Raw genomic sequence first — 23,145 nt, forward strand, 5'->3', positions numbered from 1 at the left:
TGACGTAGATCGGTATCGCAAGCCAATATCGGTCACTACTGGAAACACGTGTGATATGCACTAGATTGTACACAATATAGTCAAAATAGCCTTGCATACACAGTCTATTTTTTCTTACAATACCGACCCGCGGGAACGTGCATCAGTATTGCAGGCTGTATACACACGGTGCGATATGCAGCAACTTTCCTTACGATTTTGACTATATATGTAAAAATGTAAGCACAAATTGCACCAAGTGTATGCACCTTTTGGTATATATTGCACAAAGGACTCCGGCATCTCACCCTCTTACCCTCAGCAAGTTTGGTTTTCAGCATCTCACACACATAATACTGAAAGATGACAGTATTTAGAACATAAAGTGATCGAATTATTAAAACATTTCACAACTACAACACTGTTCTTGGTTTTACATTTATTTTAGTAAAAAGGCAAGCCAAAAAATCAGATATGGAAACAACGGTACAGTACAAATCATTTGGTATTTCTATAATAGTTTTAAACACTTTTTGTAAAATAGACAGTTATGTTCCCTCATGTTACTGGAATATTTACAGTACAGATACAGCTGTAAGGAACTAGGACATTTTATTTCCACTTTGTATTGGTCTAATTTAGGTCATCAAATAGTAGGTTACCTACTGTAGCTTCTATGACTGTATTGAATTGTAAGCTTTTAAGTTAGATTCACTTGTACCCACAATGTTCACATCTTGCCTTATCTCCTTCCAAAGCCCTACTGACAATGTTATACAGATGGAATACAGGGAAAAAAAGAGAAAAGAAAGCACTTTCTTGTTTGGCGCACTCTTGCAAGGGAATATAGAAAATTTGTATGATTTGATAATGTTAAGGAACATAAAACATAACTTATTTAAATCTATTAATATAAAGTCTCCTGAAATGTTGTTTAAAATGAACTGATGAATATCCGTTTGATGATTCGTGCGGCAAGGATAGCGGTGATGATGGTATTGGAATTGTAGACCTATACTGAACCTAAATCAGCGTACCTCTAAAGATCTGGTCCTAGATTGGACAAATGTCTTGGCCAATCTAGGACCAGAGGTACGCTGATTTAAATTCAATCTAGGACTACAATTACAATACCATCATCACCGCTATCCCTTCCGCACGAATCAAACGGATATTCATCAGTTCATTTTAAACAACATTTCAGGAGACTTTATATTACAGGTTGAGTATCCCATATCCAAATATTCCGAAATACGGAATATTCCGAAATACAGAGACTTTTTTGAGTGAGTGAGATAGTGAAACCTTTGTTTTCGGATGGCTCAATGTACACAAACTTTGTTTAATACACAAAGTTATTAAAAATATTGTATTAAATGACCTTCAGGCTGTGTGTATAAGGTGTATATGAAACATAAATGCCTTCTGTGCTTAGACTTGGGTCCCATCGCCATGATATCTCATTATGGTATGCAATTATTCCAAAATACGGAAAAATCCCTTATCCAAAATACCTCTGGTCCCAAGCATTTTGGATAAGGGATACTCAACCTGTAATAGATTAAATAAAATGAATGTTTTATATTCCTTAACATTATCAATTCATACGAATTTAATATATTCTCTTTCAAGAGTGCGCCAAAGAAAGTACTTTCTTTTCTCTTTTATCTGTATTTCAGTTTACTTACTGACTTTATGGTGCACCGCCAGCAGCATTAATTGGGACAGTTAGTCACTATATCTCATGAATGCTGGTTTTTCTTACTAATTGACTTATTTCTATTCTTGAATGGTGCGGAGCCACACCCATCCTGTTTCTAATGTCATACAGATGTAAGAATAATCCCACAGAAACATGGTGTTGGTCCAGGCTTTGTTTAAGATCAGGCAGTTTGAAGATACAACTCACTAACTGTATAACCTACAATGCTGGATAGTATAAAGCTATATCTGGTATATACATTTCTCAGTAGCTGATAGATATACTGTATACAGTATATCTATCTATGTGTGTTCTAGTTCCTACAATCCCTAATGAGAATGGCTCTAAGTGCAATGAGCGATCATACCCAAAAAGGGATATAGTTGCACGTATTTGCATTAAACTAGCATAGAATTTATATTGCCTCTCATAAATCCTGTTCTTGGTTATGGAGATTTTCATCATAATTTATAGGTCAGGAGTTGAATTTGACTATTCATTTTGTAGGCTTTCTAAAGGTTTTCAATAGAACAAGAAGAAAACATATGAATATATGATGCACTAGGTAATTAAAATCAGCATTTTTTTTTTAGCACCCACCAAATTAAGAGCGTTATATCCTTTTGTAAACAAATGACAGTTTGGAGAATTAATCTCTCACTGGTAGATTTGCGGTTACTTTATACGTTGCATATTTGTGAAAGTCAGTGACCATCGATGTCACATAACCATATGAATAAGTTATTGCTCAGTCTAAAATTTCCCAGATGGTTCTGCTCACTGGGCCATAGAAATATTTGCAACAAAAGTTACTACTGTCCAGGAAAATAGTAAAGAAAATAGACCATTTACTCTTTAGTACTCTCTTCGTTTGGTCACTGATTACCTTGCGAGGAGATCTTTAATGAAGTGCACTTTCCCGGTCAGTGTTTCTGGAGCCTAAACAGAGGTGCAGCTGTGATCAGCAGAATATGCTGGTCAGGAGCCTTATCTCTCCATGCTTTTCAGAAAGGGTTTAATGAGGCTTATATAGTGCCTTTGTTGGAAAGCTACAAAGATAAGGCAATACACTTTGACAAAACTGCAGACCTTAATGTATTTGCCAAGAAACTGAAGTTGGCTAAAGGCAGTCAGTGATTATATTGCTTAGAACTATGCATGCATTTCTGAAAAACAAAAAAACAGACTGAGTGCTTGATTGAGGTCTCAGTGAGAAGTCATTTATTTTTGAGGGAGTGTTGTTAACCAATCATTTTTTCCACTGTCCAATTCTTTAATTTCCCCAATTAACTTTAAAAGAAAATAAAAAAAAAAGATATCATACAACTTCTACCCTTAATGCTAATAGTTAAAATAAGCAACATGTGCAAAAGCATTAAAAACAAAAAGAAAGGAATTGCATTGTACAATTATTGATACGGTGGTCTGTGCAGTTAAAATGTGTTCTTATTTCTAGAAGTTAAAATGTAGCCCTTTAACTTTTGAAAATACTATGAAGACCTTTAAACAATGTCTTACAATTTACAATAATACAGAATGCTTTATTCTAATGAGCCCTACACATATGGATATGTGCCGCCAAGGTGCCCGAAGGCAGATACGGCCAGCGCCTGACCCAGCGGCAGGGGAAGGGGGGGATGCAGCTGAGTGAAGTTTCTTCACTCCCCACGTCACCCAGCTCCATAGCAGTGCATGCGAATATGGACGATATTGTACATATTGGCCTGCATGCATAAGCGACGGGGAACCAACGATGAACGAGCGCGGGGCCGTGCATTGTTGCTGCCTCCACACTGATTGATATGAACAAGTTCTCGTTCATTACTGAACAAGAACATTCATATCGTTCAGTGAATTCTGCCAGTGTGTAGGGCCCATGAGGCAGGGTACATACTTGCCGATGTCACATACAAATATTTGTTATAGAAAAATATATAGCTAATGGAACAAATACATTTTCTAGTTAAAAGCACAAACCAAATAGATAAAATATATGTATATATGTCCGATAGAATAGGAACACCAGATGAGGATATCAAAATATGTCCATCTCTTTCCAAACGTTAAAGGGGGAGAGGAAAAAAAAAAAAAAGAAAACCTGTTGTAGTCCTAAATTTAGGAGGATGTATAGAAGTATTTGGTCTTGACATTGCCCAGTAGTTCATCCTCAAAATTGGGGAGACAGCAAAAGAAGATTCCGCAGCCAAACATGATGATAGTACTGCCCCAACCAAAGCCGTAGGTCCAGCTATACAGGTAGTTTTCAGAAGGAGATACGGCGAGGTCGGATGTGAATTTGACAGGATAAATGACAAGTGCAATTATCTGCAAAATAACTGGGGGGAAAAAATGCAAATATTTTATTATTTGTTTACATGAAAAATACATCCAAACAATAACTTCTCTAGAATTTAATAGAGTATTTTATTCTGATTACATTGGCAAAAAAATAAATAAAAATAAAGCCCATGCAATTTTACTCCATATTTGTGTTTAGATCCTACACTAATTTACATAAACACAAAATTAGCTTTAGCTATTGAAATCCTGTGGCCCTAAATGATATTTCATCTAACTTAAGCCACTACCTTGTGGTTTTGGCTAAGAACACAGAACTGCTCCTATGTTAAATGACATTCTAGGATCTGCATTTAACTGTTTAAAAGGGCCTATTTATCAAAATGTCTGCACAATTTTATGTATCCCTGATATGTGCTAATAGCCTAATTTCACTGATAATTAACGCAGACTGCAGTCCTCATTTTTTTCCAATGACCATGTTAGTTAACACCATCTTCAGGTGATGTACACTGCTCTAAGCCTATGGAAGCACAGTAGCAGGAGACCGATCTTTCGATCGGGATTGGTATGAAATGCCTACGGTCGAAATCGACAGCAATTGACAGACGGTCAAAATCCCGACAAGGTCAAAATACCGACATGTAAAATGTCGACAGGTCAAAATGCTGACACAAGTATTCATTGTTATTGTTGTTTATGTTGACATAGGTCGACATGGACACCATATAAGTGTACCGCGTCCGCTCGCCATGCTTCGGGCACGGTGCCTCGCTGCGCTTGGCACACTATTGAATTCCCCCTCCAATGGAAAAAAAAAATCATGAAAAACTCATGTCGACATTTTGACCTGTCGACATTTCACATTTCGGTATTTTGACCTTGTCAGTATTTTAAATGTTGGTGTTTTGTCCATGTCGGTATTTTGACCGTCGGACAATTGCTGTCGGTATTTTGACCGTCAGGATTTTGATTGTCGGTAAATTGACTGCATCCCCTTTCGGTCCCCCTCACGCATCCTCCATCCAATGCTGGCCACGATTCTGGAAACGGACGCTGTGCGCCTGCGCAGTGTTAGATATCGCCAGATATGTCTTTCACAAAGCCATAATACCAGGGAAGTAACTCGCTGGAACAGCAGTTATCACGTTGGCTGTCACTGCAGGTTTTACTTTGTGTCTGCCACAAAACGTATTGTTGCTCATGACAGCAGTGCCCCGATTACTAATACACCTGGCGGGATGTACTAACCTGTTGCGGTAGATCCCGCCACACTTGGCCCCAATACCAATCGCATGTGCACTAACACGCAATTAGTATTGCGAAGGACAGCTCTTCCTTCACAATGTGCTGTCTTCTCTGGACTTCCGTGTTTATGACCCAGGAGTCCATCTGGGCATACGCAGAGGCCACAGGGCGTGCTGGGAGGGATCCAATTAGATTCCTCAGACAGCATCCGATGCAGAAAGAAGCCCATATGCTTCTATAGGGTAATACCAGCAGTAGAAACCCGGCTGCCCTGTGTTGGTGCATACAGAAAATGCGGTAAAACCATGAAAACAAGGTTTTTACCACTTTTTCCCCATTTGTGTACCCAGTCCATAGACTCTAAGGGGGAGATTCAAATGTTTGAAAAGTCAGTTGGGAGTCTGTTTTTTCCTGTCTATTAGATAGGGAAAAAAACAGACTCCCAACTGACTTTTCAAACATTTGAATCTCCCCCTAATTGTGTTGATCTCCTTTAATACCCTAAATTAGACTGGGGTAATACACAAGCAGCAGTACTGGATTATTAAATACCATGGGCCCTGGGCCATGCCTAATTTAAATCTAAAATTCCCTAATTATAAAAAACTTTTTGAACGACATAAAGCAACGCATTATGTAAAGCGTTGAGATACATGCAGCATGCCTCATACTCAAAGTATTTGCAACTTATAGCTACAGCAATCTACTCCAGTTTATTGGAACTGGCCATTATAAACTCACACTGTGAAACACAAGAGACTTGTAGCCTTTGAATTAACCGAAAACCCTTGTGCCGATCATGGTCGTCACATACAGTTGTGTGGCCAAAAATGTCACAGCAAAAACTAAAGCTCATTGCCATGTAATATAAATCTATAAGACATTGCCTTACAGTTGCATTAAGGATGCAGAAAACTGTATACATTTTACTATTTACTAAAACTTTACTGATGAACATTCATCAATGCTTGCTATGTGACAATGTAATGTGTGTGGTCTAGAACAAAAATGTTTTCAGATAACATACCATAATAAAATAAATATATGTTTTATATATAATAGCAGCAGAGTGATTTTTGTGCTAGATGTCAGATAATAGACCATGTTAAACTACACTATGTAGACAAAAGTGATTGGACACTGACAGCAAATAGATCAACAATGTTATTGACGACAGTACTTCGTAGGTCCACCATATGCAGGGATTACTGCAGACACCCTTCTTGGTAACTGTACACAAGTTCCTTGCGATATATTTTGCAATTCCACCTTAAGTACAATGACCAACTCTGACACTAAAGAAGGTTGAGTCATCTTAGAACGCACTTGTCTCTCCAATTTGTCCCAGAGGTCTCAATGGGGTTAAGATCTGGACTTTGAGCTGGTAAGTCCATCTGGGTTATTGAATTTTCTTTATTCCAGTTCATCGTCGCCCTGGAAACAGGTGGCATGGTCTTCCCGATAAAAAACATTAATAGTTTCCGTAGAACTGCCATAATGTAGGGAGCACAGAGTTATCGAGAACATCTCTATACTTCTCAGAGTTAATGTGACCATAAATTACAACTTGTAGACCCATGCCAAACTAGTTGAAACAGCCCCATAGCATAATGCCACCACCTCCATGCTTTACTGTATGTACTGTACACTCTGATGTTCTCCCGGCAATCGCCAAACATGTCCATCTGATCTGAAAAGTGTAAATTGTTATTCAGCACTTCATAACATTCACTGCCTTTGTTCCACTGTCCAGTTTTTGAGCTCTTTACACCATTGTAAGTGCTGGGCTGCATTCTTCTTTGTGATTAGAGGTTTATGAGCAGCTGCTTGCCCATAATATCCAAGCGCATAGGCCTCCCTACGAAGTGTTCTTGTCGGAACTGACACATTTTGCCGTTTGGAACTCGGAAGCAATGATATACATGGGACAACTCCTGTTCTTTTGCAGCTCGATTGTTAGCACTCTCTGATCCCTGGGTTGCAGTTTAGGGGGTCTTCTTGGATGAGGTGCATTCCACGTATTAATGACAAAAGACACAGTGGATTTAGGAACCTCCTTATATCCACAATGCTCCAACCGTGCAGCCTACAAATGATCCCTTTTTAAAACTCTGTTCGCTCCTTCCAGCAAGCCATTTTGTTAGCAAATCATCTAATCAGTGCCCCTCTACCCGTTTTATACCTTCTTGAACCCATGTCTGCTGCAGGAGCACACCATTTCACTGGTGCGGTAGTGTCCAATCACTTTTGTCTACATAGTGATTATCTGAACTGTTGCAGTCCGAGAAGCTGTTAAACAGAGGGTCCCCCGATAGGTCTAGTAGTACAGGGTAACAGATCTATTATGCTCAGGCTGCCCTTTAACACTAAACACTAGGGTAGTCAAGGTCCCTCCCTTGTGAATGTTCCAATTATGTGAATATGAAGTTCACCGGGAAGGCATCTTTAACAACACAAAACTAGGTTCTCTTGAGCAACAGAAAGGATCCACTCTCTGCTCAGGACCAGGAAGTGAAAAGGGGAAACATTGCCCCAGAAAGGGGGAACATTGCCCCAGAAAGGGGGAACATTGCCCCAGAAAAGGCATTGTAGTCCCCTTTTTCCCTTTTTTTGCATTCCTTTGCAAAAAAAAACCTTTTGTAAAGGGGGAAACATGCCTGATCAATATAGCACAAGTAAGTTACATTATGAAAGAAATATGGAAAGCACCAAATGCATTTCAAATATACTACGGCAAACGTATTCATTCTTACCAGCCAAGAAGAGAAGTGCTCCAATTATTCTCAGCAGTGAAATCCGTGGTGAACACAGTGCAATAAAGGAGACTATGAAGCATAAGATGAGGATGATAAAGCCAATGATCAGAAGAGCAGCTGCTGCTTTGCCCCACGCTAGAAGAAAGAAAAAGAATTAAATTACTGCAGGAGTGGAAACCTTAATGACATCTAAAAATAAGAAACATCTTTTAAACTAAAAAAAAAAAAACACACCCCCACAGAACTTTGTTTTCTTTTACCAGATCAGTGGTGTATCTATAACGGGTGCAGTGTGTGCGGTGCATACGGGCTCCTCGAGTCTAGGGGGCCCACCCAGCACCCCATTTCTTCAGTACTCATCCATCCAGAGTCCCATGCCTGCTCAGTAAAATAACCTGGAAAATGGCGCGTTGACAATTTTCCCGGCATTTTACACATGCGCAGTAGCAGAATAGCCAGGAATATGGCTTTGCACTATTCCCCAGAGTACTGCACATGCGCAGTAGACTCTAGTACAGTGCGAGTCTACTAGAACAGTCACTCAGACCCCACTGCCAGCAAGAGGAAGGATGGGACCTGAACGGAGACGGCACATGGGCCCTCTCCTCTCTTAATACACCTCTGGACTTACATGTGTATTACTTATTAATTGTTATGTATATAATAGACCACAACGCTTTATAGACAACTAGTTACCAACCCGTCAAAATGACGGACCATCATAACAGTAATGCCAGTGACGGCGGCTGTGCACAGTCGAATGGAACACCACCTGAATTGCTTCACTGGGCACCATCTAGAGGCTGACGGCATGCAAAAAAACCTGAATTCCGCTCAGAGGCGAGGAGCAGCATTAGCCTTTTATTATATAGGGTATCTGGTCATTTGCATCAGTCCCTGCTCCAGTGGAGCTAACACTATATATTCATACACACACACACACACACACACACACACACACACACACACACACACACACACACAGGCTAATTTTCTGTCTGAATCGAATTAACCTACTAGTTTGTGGTTAGACTATGGGAGGAATCTGCAGTACCTGGAGGAAACCCACGAAAACGCAGAAACTATATATATTTTTCTAAAAAAAAAATGTTTTTGTTTTTTTGCTAATAATTTCTGCTTTTATATACATGGAACTGGTCCATCCAGTGTTGCAGAAGTTTAATAAATCAAATTATTTTATCAGAAATTTTTTCCCATACAAACAAAACAAATCCTAAACATGCCCATATTCCAGCAGATACTTCCACTTCCATCCTGATCTACAAACCAATGCACTACTCTGTAAAACTGGACACACAGAGAGGCAGATGTATTAACCTGGAGTAGGCATAAGGAAGTGATAAACCAGTGATAAATGCAAGGTGATAAAGACACCAGACAATCAGCTCCAATATGTAAATTAACAGTTAGGAGCAGATTGGCTGGTGCATAATAACCTTGCACTTAACACAGCTTTATCACTGGTTTATCACTTCCTTATGCCTTCTACGGTTAATACATCTACCCCCGAGTTACAAAACAGCAGGGCAGATTTATTAAGCCTGGAGAAGTGATAAAGCAGTGATAAGTGCAAGGTGATAACGCACCAGCCAATCAATTCCTAACTGCCAATTTACATATTGGAGTGGATTGGCTGGTGCGTTATCACCTTGAACTTATCAGTGCTTCATCACTGCCTTATCACTTCCCCAGGCTTAGTACATCTGCCCCAGCATTTGCACTGCGTGGAAACTACCTTCAATGACTTCTTACTAGCTATCCAATTAGTTCTATTAATAAGGACAAGACAATAGCCAAACAGCAGCAGGAGATGGTCACCAAAAACAATCTCTTCATTAACCTTTAACAACAAAACTACATTGTACTTCTCTTCTTAGCAGTCTCTCATGGTTTTTAAAATTCTATATTTGACAGATATTAGGTATCACATACCATCTTAGGTACACGATTACTACATAGGTTTCTGCATGTCATCATGGAAGTAAATTGTGAATTATGCGCCACACCTAGCCCTACAGACAAGCTAGTTTGCGCTCCACCCAAATGGTTTTGCAGTGCTAGGTTGTTTTATGTGTGGGCGTAGAGACATGATAATATGATTCTTTGTGAGTCATGTGCATTATTGTGCTGACACAGGCTTTATCATTTACCTTGACATAAAATAAACAGTATATGGGATAATCCTCAACAGCCAGTGGGAGATACAGCTATGCAAAATATATATTAATTACAAGATAATATAAATACAATATTTCCAACAGGTGGGAGTCATTTTTATTTGACATAAATAATGAACACTACACTCTCAAAGAGTTACATGATCACCTCAAACCAGCACTATTGGCTAGGTTATAGACATTAAATCACTTTATTCATGGCTCCCCCATCAGAGTCCCAGGGACTGTTTCCCGACCCTACACTGCAGTGTAAGCGACATAGCACAAGCAGGCAATAATGCGGTTACATGATTTTAAGTATGTCCTACCATGCTTTGCCACAGCTGCTTCCAGTTTGTGACAATTACTTGCTGTGGTACCTATCGAAGCATTGACAGATATAAAGCACTAACCAATCGGCTTTAAATGCTCATTTTACAGGCTGTGTTTGTAAAATGACAGCTAGGAGCCGATTGGTTAGTGCTTTATTTCTCTGCATCTCTCTCCATGCTTTGATAAATATCCACATTGGTCAGAATTTACTTGTCCTACCTATCTGAAGTTAAGAAAATATATTCTAAAAATACAAATAATTTTATTTACAATTAAAATGTAATGGATTACCTGACAACAGTACTACAAGTTTAAGGTTATGTGTTTGACATAAACTCTGGCCGTCCAAAGACAATCTGCACTGCTTGGTTGTCACTAAAATACTAGCATTGACCATACATAGTAGCTGATTATCCATGCAGATAACTGCAACATAATGTGTTATTGGGGGCAATGACATTATCTATAAATGGTGTGTGGTGCACACAGGGCCCTGGGTCCATAATACTTACCTCTCTGGAGTCCTGCGTTGACATTGGCAGTGCTGCACAGATCACCAGAAAAATGGAGTGGTGGCTATTGTCCCTGGGGTTTCAGGATAGATGGGGACAAGCTCTTAAATGCTAAACAACTGTCTAGAAGACATAGAAGAACTAAAGAAAAGTTTTACAAAAAAATGAGTTCTATATAACTAAAATAAACGGATTATAATTAGATTTAGAGACACAATAAAAATAAAAAAAAATTGTAATTTTTTTTTCATTTTGGGATACTATATTCACAATCAAAAAACCAATGGTATTAATACCCAAAAGTTGTACAGATGATATCCGCTGTGACTGGAGTTATTGCATTTTACTGCCCATTTAATCAGGCTGTTATTTGTCAATATCGCATAAGGGAGCGATTACAGATTCGTTATTTTAAATAGGATAAGAAGTTTCCTCCTGGGAGTATAATTTGGAACCAAAGTCACTGTGGGTTTGGTGTTGTCTTATACTGGGTAAAAAGAACTTGTATTTTAAAAAAAGTTTAATTTAAATAGACTTACAACAACTAATAAACTTGTAACATTGTATAAAAAAAAACATCAGAATAGATGCAGAACATGCCTTAAGACATAGGTCTGCAAACGGGTTGCGGTCGTTAGGTCAACATGCATTAAGTCGACAAGCATTGGGCCGGCCACTAAAGGCCAACATGCACTAGGTCGACAGGGTGTCTAGGTCGACAGGTTCATTAGGACGACATGTGCTAGGTCGACAGGTCAAAAGATCGGCATAAGTTTTTCACGATTTTTTTTCCCATTTTTTGAACTTTCATACTTTACGATCCACGTGGACTACTAATGGGAACGAGCAAAGCGAGCCATGCGAGTTGACACGGTGCATTAATTGGGGTTCCCCGTCACTCTACGAAGAAAACACCAAAAAAAAAAAATTAAAAACCCATGTCGACCTTTTGACTTGTCGACCTTGCACATGTCGACCTAACAACCCTGTCGACCTTTAGTGGTCGACCCAATGCATTTCGACCTAATGTGTGTCGACCCAACGACCCTTAGGGCTGTAACACACACTCCGGTTTTTCCCGGATGGCAAAAAGCCGGACAAAGTTTGTCCGGCTTTTTGCCATCCGGGAGAAACCGGCAGTGTCTGTCACACAGGACAGCTTTGAGCCGTGTGTGATGCTGTGCGCATGCGCAGCATCAGACACGGCTTCAGAAAAAACCGTTGTGTGTGAAAGCTCCCCTTCACACACATGGTTTACTTGCTCCAAAGACGGCCCGGCGGCCACCCGGCAGCCGGACCTTCCAGTGGTGAGACCCGGCTGCAACCCGGCAGCCGGGCCGGGGCCGTGCAGTGTGAAGGGACCCTACCCCTCACACTGTTAACTACAATGCCGGCACGGGAAAAAGCCGTCCGGCTTTTTCCCGGCCGGCAAAAGCCGGGTAGTGTGTTTCAGCCCATACCCCTGCAAACTCGGTCCTCATTACCCCACACAGTGCATGTCTCCTCACAGAATCACAAGTGAAATAATTAGCTCCACCTGCGGACCTTTTAAAATGTGTCTGAGTAATTAATACACCTGTGCACCTGCTGGGTTACCTGCAAAACATGCACTGTGTGGGGTAATGAGGACTGAGTTGGCAGACCTATGCCTTAAGAGGACATTTACATTAGGTGAAAAAATCCTTTATATTGTAGTTGCTGAAAGTTTTGGTATTTTCTGATGGCAGTGGAAGTGTATTAAACCTTTATTGGGAACAAAAATTGAATAAAAACACATAACAGCCATATTAAACATGTAAATCAAGAACACATCCCTACTCAATATTGACTTCACAAGCAATGTAATGTTTATATTGAAACACATGGTGCACCAATATTAAATGTCTATACTTAAAAGTTGGAAATTATGTGTGTACAGGTATTGATACTGCACAATTATATAGGCAGTCACCAAAGGATGACTCAAACTATGAACAATCCAGATCCTTAAACAGTGGTGTTGGTTTATTGGTAGATAGCAGGTTACATGTACACTGGTGATGGAGCAGAGCTTGAGTGGAGTACAGTTTCATGCAGCTCACCAGCAGGTGAGTGAATGCTGCAAACAGGTAGCAGTAATACCCAGGTCTCTCATAGGAACTAAGAAAGAGATTTCGGTCTCCCACCATTTCACTTTACATAGTGAAGACAAGATGGCCCCTGCATATGCTAAGTAGAGGTCTTGGCGGCCATCTTGGGATACAGCATGAAGCCTCTTTGGAGGACAGGAAGACATTAAATTGTGGTTAGCTAAATCTCAAACCAGTCAAAATGCATGGTGTCCACTAGATTCCTTACCATAAATACCTATAGAGGGTTTCATCTACACAGTGGAGGCAGCCATTTTATGACCTGGCCCAATAGACGGTTAATGCAATTAGAACCAATAGGTCATGTATACAATTAAAGCTTCAAAAATATCAGACAGGTGACACTTAAGTGACATCACAGGTGTCTTTTATATTAGGCTGAGTTGATGCCTCCACTGCGTCAAGGTGACAAGTCTACTTTAAACAAAACTAGTACAAAAATTGGATAGTCAGTCATATGCTTATAAATAGTAGCAATTTCCTGCCAAGTAAATATGATCAGCAGCAGTAGACCGTATTATAATATACCTAGTTTATTAATCTGCACCGTAATTGTTCAGCAAGATTTAAAATGCACTGTAAAATCCCCAGCAAGAAGCCCAGTACAATGAAAAATAGTCTTTACCAAGTAGAATTTAAGTTATCAAGCATAAATACCCAGATATCAAGTTGCCCAGAAAATAACTTATTTGCCTACAATAGTAATGATGCAAACCCAGTACACAATAATACCCCCAGGATATAATTTGACTCTAGAAATTATGATTGAGTTTTGTTGTTTCCCCTGTATGACCAACAACATAGAATACAGTGTTTCAGAGATATGGAGCACCATCAGTGCACTTCACTCTGCTCCATTTCCACCATAATAAAAATAATAAAAGTGTAACACAAGTGGAGGAAGTGCACTGCTGGTAATTCTACATGTTCCAAATAGAACAAAGACATGCTTTCAGATTTTCATTGAAGAAATCGTAGCACCACTGTAAAAATGCTGAACCCGAGCACCAAAGCTAAATCAGTAAAAACTCATGATGTACCCTATATGAACAAAGCAGCAAAAAAAAAAAAAAAAAAAAAAAGTTGCTACAGCATTATACAAACACATTGGGTCTTCCAGCAAATTGGTATCCTGTTTGTGCTGAGATTTAATACTGACTAAAGGTGCATACACACTGGGCGATTTTGCCCAGCGTGTATGCACAGCGATGATGGCTGACACCGCTGGGCTGAAAAGCGCTCAGTGCATACACACTGAGCGCTCCCCCCGCCCAGCGATGTCAGCGGTTTTCCATAGCAGGACGCTATGGAAAGCCGCTCACCTCGCCGTTCATCTACTGGTAATACCTGTAGATCAGTGGTTCTCAAACTCGGTCCTCAGGACCCCACACTGTGCATGTTTTGCAGGTAACCTAGCAAGTGCACAGGTGTATTAATTACTCACAAACATTTTAAAAGGTCCACAGGTGGAGCTAATTATTTCACTTGTGATTCTGTGAGGAGACCTGCAAAACATGCACTGTGTGGGGTCCTGAGGACCGAGTTTGAGAACCTGTGCTGTAGATGAACGGCGGCCACCAGCGATGAAGTGGGAGCGCGCATCAGCGCTCATCGCTTGTTCATACACACTGGGCGGCTTTGAGCTGAAAGCAGCACAACACACCAAAAGTAACCTGCTTTCAGCTCAAAATCGCCCAGTGTGTATGGGCCTTCACAATAAACAGGAACATTGCAAGGAATTCATTAACTTGTTAAAAACTAGTGAATAGTTCTACCAAGGACACATCTTTCAGGAATGCCAAAAATGTAACAAGCCTGTGATCTAGCTGCTAGTAAGGAGATGTGTGAGGGGAGTGGAGGCTGGACACACACCACCAGACCTCCCTAACACCACTGCCCACAAGATGAACCTTACAACTATGCACCAGAAAACACTTAGGGGCTCTGTTTATCAAAGCTTTTCAAGCCTTCACCAAAGCGCCCAAGCCACAGTCTTTATTATGTAGGAATAAACTATATCTTTGTCTGTTTCACCAATTTAACAATGACAATGGGGGTAATTCAGAGTTGATCGCAGCAGCAAATTTGTTAGCAGTTGGGCAAAACCATGTGCACTGCAGGTGGGGCAGATATAACATTTGCAGAGAGAGTTAGATTTGGGTGGGTTATTTTGTTTCTGTGCAGGGTAAATACTGGCTGCTTTATTTGTACACTGCAATTTAGATTTCAGTTTGAAAACACCCCACCCAGATCTAACTCTCTCTACACGCTACATCTGCCCCCCCCCTCCCCCACACCCCTGCAGTGCACATGGTGCCCAACTGCTAACAAATTTGCTGCTGCGATCAACACTGAATTAAGCCCAATGTCTGTACAAGTACTGCCACTTCCCTCTGACTGCTATCAACATCTTACAATGGTAACAGCTGGAGGATCAGAACAAAAATAAAATGCTTCACCACAAAACAGCATTTATTTATTTATTTATTTTTAAGATCAACTTAAAAAAAAAAAAAAAAAAATTTCACATTAGATTTGCAACTGAAAGCAAGCGTGGACTTCCAGTGCAGCGCACATGTCTCAACTAGCACAGAAAGGCCAGTCATGCACAGAGCAGACCAGGACTGTGGGCCTGATTCAGAATTGGACTTTTGTGAAACATGTAAAAGCTGCAGGAGTCTTGTATAAAAAGACGCCTACTGTTGGCTTCCCTGATCATCTGCCTGTATCTGGAGACACAGCATCTAATTAATATTGCGTCCATCAGTCGCAGCATGTCCAGCAAAACTACGTTGCCCAGGCCAGTGAAACGATCACTGAGGACACAACTAGTGACTTGGGCATACCCAGAAAATGAAGACCAACAAGACCCCGATTTCTGGAACATTCCTAGATGCCGCACCAAAAAAGTGTGCAGCCTGTCTATCAGCAGGGCCAGCGAAAACGGTGGGTCAAAGGGGACACTTGTACCGGGCCCCAAGAATATGCCACTTAGTACCTGGCAGGGATGTGAGCAGTCTTGTCCAGATAGGGTGTGGGCGCAGACTCAGAGTGACAAGAGCCTCTCACAGTGGCTGTGCGGAATGGGTGTGCACCCACTCTTCCGGGTCCAGCTCTGTTGCAGGCAGTTATGGGACATGGTATCAGCTGCACTGGCCAGGATTCCCATGCCCTGTGCCGACCTCTTCTGGTGGGGTGTGAGGGGCGCATGGTACCTGCTGTGCGATGATCGGGTCTGGATACTAAGGGTGTGCAGCGCAGGCAAATCTCTACCCGGGGTAAGTTGGTGAGGGGATAAAGGGCTTTGGGATTAGGGAGAGTAAGACTGTGGGATGTGTGGGAGGAAGGAGAAAGGGAGACACACTGTGGTGTGTGTGGGGGAAGAAGGAGAGATCTACATATTTATACATCTGTATAGAGAATAAAAAAATAATAATAAAAATCTATATATATTACTGTACCGATCCTGTCTATCAGGCTGCAGCTAATACGATATTGCGACCAGTGCATTCACAATCCCAAAATCAGTGGTTATTTGCAACCAAATCAGGACTGCAGAGGCTGAACCAGCACCTGTGCCAGCAAAGTAGGAAGAGCTCTCTTACCACTGCCAGACAATACTGGCACGAGACAGAGTACCACGGAGCTGCACTAGACATATTTTAATGGGAAACTGAGCTAAAAAAAATTCTATTGCTACAATATAACAATTTCTCTAACGTCCTAGTGGATGCTGGGGACTCCGAAAGGACCATGGGGAATAGCGGCTCCGCAGGAGACTGGGCACAAAGTAAAAGCTTTAGGACTAGCTGGTGTGCACTGGCTCCTCCCCCTATGACCCTCCTCCAAGCCTCAGTTAAGATTTTGTGCCCGAACGAGAAGGGTGCAATCTAGGTGGCTCTCCTGAGCTGCTTAGAGTAAAAGTTTAAATAGGTTTTTTATTTTCAGTGAGACCTGCTGGCAACAGGCTCACTGCATCGAGGGACTAAGGGGAGAAGAAGCGAACTCACCTGCGTGCAGAGTGGATTGGGCTTCTTAGGCTACTGGACATTAGCTCCAGAGGGACGATCACAGGCCCAGCCATGGATGGGTCCCGGAGCCGCGCCGCCGGCCCCCTTACAGAGCCAGAAGAGTGAAGAGGTCCAGAAAATCGGCGGCAGAAGACGTCCTGTCTTCAATAAGGTAGCGCACAGCACCGCAGCTGTGCGCCATTGCTCTCAGCACACTTCACACTCCGGTCACTGAGGGTGCAGGGCGCTGGGGGGGGGCGCCCTGGGACGCAATGAAAATACCTTAAATGGCTAAAAATACATCACATATAGCTCCTGGGCTATATGGATGTATTTAACCCCTGCCAGTTTTCCACAAAAAAGCGGGAGAAAGGCCGCCGAAAAAGGGGCGGAGCCTATCTCCTCAGCACACAAGCGCCATTTTTTCCTCACAGCTCCGTTGGAGGAAGTCTCCCTGACTCTCCCCTGCAGTCCTGCACAACAGAAACAGGGTAAAACAAGAGAGGGGGGGCACTAAATTGGCATATTATTATATACAGCAGCTATATTAGGGAAAAACACTTATATAAGGATATAGATATATATAGATATATATATATATATATATATATATATATATATATATATATATATATATATATATATATATAGCGCTCTGGTGTGTGCTGGCAAACTCTCCCTCTGTCTCCCCAAAGGGCTAGTGGGGTCCTGTCCTCTATCAGAGCATTCCCTGTGTGTGTGCTGTGTGTCGGTACGCTGTGTCGACATGTATGAGGAGGAAAATGGTGTGGAGGCGGAGCAATTGCCTGTGTTAGTGATGTCACCCCCTAGGGAGTCGACACCTGACTGGATGGTCTTATGGAAAGAATTACGTGATAGTGTCGGCACTTTACAAAAGACTGTTGACGACATGAGACAGCCGGCAAATCAGTTGATACCTGTACAGGCGTCTCAAACACCGTCAGGGGCTATAAAACGCCCGTTACCTCAGGTCGATACAGACACTGACACGGACACTGACTCCAGTGTCGACGGTGAGGAAACAAACGTATTTTCCAGTAGGGCCACACGTTACATGATCACGGCAATGAAGGAGGTTTTGAACATTTCTGATACTACAAGTACCACAAAAAAGGGTATTATGTGGGGTGTGAAAAAACTACCCGTAGTTTTTCCTGAATCAGATTAATTAAATGAGGTGTGTGATGAAGCGTGGGTTTCCCCCGATAAAAAACTGCTAATTTCTAAAAAATTATTGGCATTATACCCTTTCCCGCCAGAGGTTAGGGCGCGTTGGGAAACACCCCCTAGCGTAGATAAAGCGCTCACACGCTTATCAAAACAAGTGGCGTTACCGTCCCCTGATACGGCCGCCCTCAAGGAACCAGCTGATAGGAAGCTGGAAAATATCCTTAAAAGTATATTCACACACATACTGGTATTATACTGCGACCAGCAATCGCCTCAGCCTGGATGTGCAGTGCTGGGGTGGCTTGGTCGGATTCCCTGACTGAAAATATTGATACCCTGGACAGGGACAATATATTATTGACTATAGAGCATTTAAAGGATGCATTTCTATATATGCGAGATGCACAGAGGGATATTTGCACTCTGGCATCAAGAGTAAGTGCGATGTCCATTTCTGCCAGAAGAGGATTATGGACGCGACAGTGGTCAGGGGATGCGGATTCCAAACGGCATATGGAAGTATTGCCGTATAAAGGGGAGGAGTTATTTGGGGTCGGTCTATCGGACCTGGTGGCCACGGCAACGGCTGGAAAATCCACCTTTTTACCCCAAGTCACCTCGCAGCAGAAAAAGATACCGTCTTTTCAGGCTCAGTCCTTTCGTCCCCATAAGGGCAAGCGGGCAAAAGGCCACTCATATCTGCCCCGGGGCAGAGGAAGGGGAAAAAGACTGCAGCAAACAGCCTCTTCCCACGAACAGAAGCCCTCCCCCGCTTCTGCCAAGTCCTCAGCATGACGCTGGGGCCTTACAAGCGGACTCAGGCAAGGTGGGGGCCCGTCTCAAGAATTTCAGCGCGCAGTGGGCACACTCGCAAGTGGACCCCTGGATCCTGCAGGTAGTATCTCAGGGGTACAAATTGGAATTCGAGACGTCTCCCCCTCGCCGGTTCCTGAAGTCTGCTTTACCAACGTCTCCCCCCGACAGAGAGGCGGTATTGGAAGCCATTCACAAGCTGTATTCCCAGCAGGTGATAATCAAGGTACCCCTCCTGCAACAGGGAAAGGGGTATTATTCCACGCTGTTTGTGGTACCGAAGCCGGACGGCTCGGTGAGACCCATTTTAAATCTGAAATCCTTGAACACTTACATAAAAAGGTTCAAGTTCAAGATGGAGTCACTCAGAGCAGTGATAGCGAACCTGGAAGAAGGGGACTATATGGTGTCTCTGGACATCAAGGATGCTTACATCCATGTCCCAATTTGCCCTTCTCACCAAGGGTACCTCAGGTTTGTGGTACAGAACTGTCACTATCAGTTTCAGACGCTGCCGTTTGGATTGTCCACGGCACCCCGGGTCTTTACCAAGGTAATGGCCGAAATGATGATTCTTCTTCGAAGAAAAGGCGTCTTAATTATCCCTTACTTGGACGATCTCCTGATAAGGGCAAGGTCCAGAGAACAGTTAGAGGTCGGAGTAGCACTATCTCAAGTAGTACTACGATAGCACGGATGGATTCTAAATATTCCAAAATCGCAGCTGATTCCGACGACACGTCTGCTGTTCCTAGGGATGATTCTGGACACAGTACAGAAAAAGGTGTTTCTCCCGGAGGAGAAAGCCAGGGAGTTATCCGACCTAGTCAGGAACCTCCTAAGACCAGGCCAAGTGTCAGTACATCAATGCACAAGGGTCCTGGGAAAGATGGTGGCTTCTTACGAAGCGATTCCATTCGGCAGATTCCACGCAAGAACTTTTCAGTGGGATCTGCTGGACAAATGGTCCGGATCGCATCTTCAAATGCATCAGCGGATAACCCTGTCTCCAAGGACAAGGGTGTCTCTCCTGTGGTGGTTACAGAGTGCTCATCTCCTAGAGGGCCGCAGATTCGGCATTCAGGATTGGGTCCTGGTGACCACGGATGCCAGCCTGAGAGGCTGGGGAGCAGTCACACAGGGAAGAAATTTCCAGGGCTTGTGGTCAAGCATGGAAACGTCACTTCACATAAATATCCTGGAACTAAGGGCCATTTACAATGCCCTAAGTCAGGCAAGACCTCTGCTTCAGGGTCAGCCGGTGTTGATCCAGTCGGACAACATCACGGCAGTCGCCCACGTAAACAGACAGGGCGGCACAAGAAGCAGGAGGGCAATGATGGAAGTGGCAAGGATTCTTCGCTGGGCGGAGAATCATGTGATAGCACTGTCAGCAGTGTTCATTCCGGGAGTGGACAACTGGGAAGCAGACTTCCTCAGCAGACACGATCTTCACCCGGGGGAGTGGGGACTTCACCCAGAAGTCTTCCACATGATTGTGAACCGTTGGGAAAAACCAAAGGTGGACATGATGGCGTCCCGCCTCAACAAAAAACTGGACAGATATTGCGCCAGGTCAAGGGACCCTCAGGCAATAGCTGTGGACGCTCTGGTAACACCGTGGATGTACCAGTCAGTGTATGTGTTCCCTCCTCTTCCTCTCATACCAAAAGTACTGAGAATCATAAGAAGGAGAGGAGTAAAGACTATACTCGTGGCTCCAGATTGGCCAAGGACTTGGTACCCGGAAATTCAAGAGATGCTCACGGAAGACCCGTGGCCTCTACCTCTAAGAAAGGACCTGCTCCAGCAGGGACCATGTCTGTTCCAAGACTTACCGCGGCTGCGTTTGACGGCATGGCGGTTGAACGCCGGATCCTGAAGGAAAAAGGCATTCCGGATGAAGTCATCCCTACCCTGATCAAAGCCAGGAAGGATGTAACCATACAACATTATCACCGTATTTGGCGTAAATATGTTGCGTGGTGCGAGGCCAGGAAGGCCCCTACAGAGGAATTTCAACTGGGTCGTTTCCTGCAAACAGGACTGTCTATGGGCCTCAAATTAGGGTCCATTAAGGTTCAAATTTCGGCCCTGTCAATATTCTTCCAAAAAGAACTGGCTTCTGTTCCTGAAGTTCAGACGTTTGTCAAGGGAGTACTGCATATACAGCCTCCTTTTGTGCCTCCAGTGGCACCTTGGGATCTCAATGTAGTTTTGGGATTCCTAAAATCACATTGGTTTGAACCACTCACCACTGTGGACTTAAAATATCTCACATGGAAAGTGGTAATGCTGTTAGCCCTGGCTTCAGCCAGGCGTGTCTCAGAATTGGCGGCTTTATCCTATAAAAGCCCTTACCTAATTTTTCATACGGACAGGGCAGAATTGAGGACTCGTCCTCAATTTCTTCCTAAGGTGGTTTCAGCATTTCACTTAAACCAGCCTATTGTGGTGCCTGCGGCTACTAGGGACTTGGAGGATTCCAAGTTGCTGGACGTAGTCAGGGCCCTGAAAATATATGTTTCCAGGACGGCTGGAGTCAGAAAATCTGATTCGCTGTTTATCCTGTATGCACCCAGCAAGCTGGGTGCTCCTGCTTCTAAGCAGACGATTGCTCGTTGGATTTGTAGTACAATTCAGCTTGCACATTCTGTGGCAGGCCTGCCACAGCCAAAATCTGTAAAAGCCCATTCCACACGGAAAGTGGGCTCATCTTGGGCGGCTGCCCGAGGGGTCTCGGCTTTACAACTTTGCCGAGCAGCTACTCGGTCAGGGGCAAACACGTTTGCTAAATTCTACAAATTTGATACCCTGGCTGAGGAGGACCTGGAGTTCTCTCATTCGGTGCTGCAGAGTCATCCGCACTCTCCCGCCCGTTTGGGAGCTTTGGTATAATCCCCATGGTCCTTTCGGAGTCCCCAGCATCCACTAGGACGTTAGAGAAAATAAGAATTTACTTACCGATAATTCTATTTCTCATAGTCCGTAGTGGATGCTGGGCGCCCATCCCAAGTGCGGATTGTCTGCATTACTTGTACATAGTTATTGTTACAAAAATCGGGTTATTGTTGTTGTGAGCCATCTTTTCAGAGGCTCCTTCTGTTATCATGCTGTTAACTGGGTTCAGATCACAAGTTGTACGGTGTGATTGGTGTGGCTGGTATGAGTCTTACCCGGGATTCAAAATCCTTCCTTATTGTGTACGCTCGTCCGGGCACAGTATCCTAACTGAGGCTTGGAGGAGGGTCATAGGGGGAGGAGCCAGTGCACACCAGCTAGTCCTAAAGCTTTTACTTTGTGCCCAGTCTCCTGCGGAGCCGCTATTCCCCATGGTCCTTTCGGAGTCCCCAGCATCCACTACGGACTATGAGAAATAGAATTATCGGTAAGTAAATTCTTATTTTTTCTGCTAGCCTGGTATTGATTATGAGCACTTTATGGTCACAATGGAATGATCTGAAAATGGTCAATAAAATGCATAGGCATTATTAAGCATTCAGTACCTGCTGCTATAACATCGTCCACTACACTAGATTTTGTCACACGGCTGCAGGGCTTCACATCCATTCAGCCACAAGAACATTAGCGAGGTCAAGCACTGACGTTGGGCGATAAGGAGACCCTCCAACTGTACCATTTTAGTCAGTGCAGCACGGTTATTTGTTATTGTTGTTCAGCTCAAAACCGCCCAGTGTGTATGCACCTTTACTCCACACCAAATCATTTTATGAAGGCCCTTACTTTGCCTCTGGAGTCCCACAACATTATCCCTCCTCCAACAAACTTTACAGTTGGCAGTACACACTTGACCAAGAATGATTCTTCTGGCATCTGCCAAATCCAGATTTAGCTGTCAGACTGCCAGATGGTATAGTGTGATTTGTTACTCCAGGGGACATGTTTAAACTGTTTCATAGTATAATATCATTCTGCTGTAGACCACTGTAGATGACTGGCCTGATACATTACTACTGAATGGCCATGAAAACCCAAT

General features: G+C 42.9%; 1 protein-coding gene across 1 annotated transcript in view; it reads right to left on the minus strand.

Annotated features, from left to right (window-relative positions):
* Positions 1-403: 403 nt before the first annotated feature.
* Positions 404-23,145, minus strand: part of PERP (p53 apoptosis effector related to PMP22) — a 28,469-nt gene continuing 5,727 nt past the window's right edge. Inside the window, exons 2-3 of the mRNA XM_063917417.1 lie at positions 7,981-8,118; positions 404-4,017 (exon numbers count right to left, since the gene is read on the minus strand). Of these exons, the coding sequence (XP_063773487.1) occupies positions 3,797-4,017; positions 7,981-8,118 (359 nt within the window). The 3' untranslated portion in view covers positions 404-3,796. The remainder of the gene's footprint in view (positions 4,018-7,980; positions 8,119-23,145) is intronic.

This window comes from Pseudophryne corroboree, chromosome 4 (genome assembly GCF_028390025.1).
Source record: "Pseudophryne corroboree isolate aPseCor3 chromosome 4, aPseCor3.hap2, whole genome shotgun sequence".
In the NCBI taxonomy this organism is placed as follows: Eukaryota; Metazoa; Chordata; class Amphibia; order Anura; family Myobatrachidae; genus Pseudophryne; species Pseudophryne corroboree.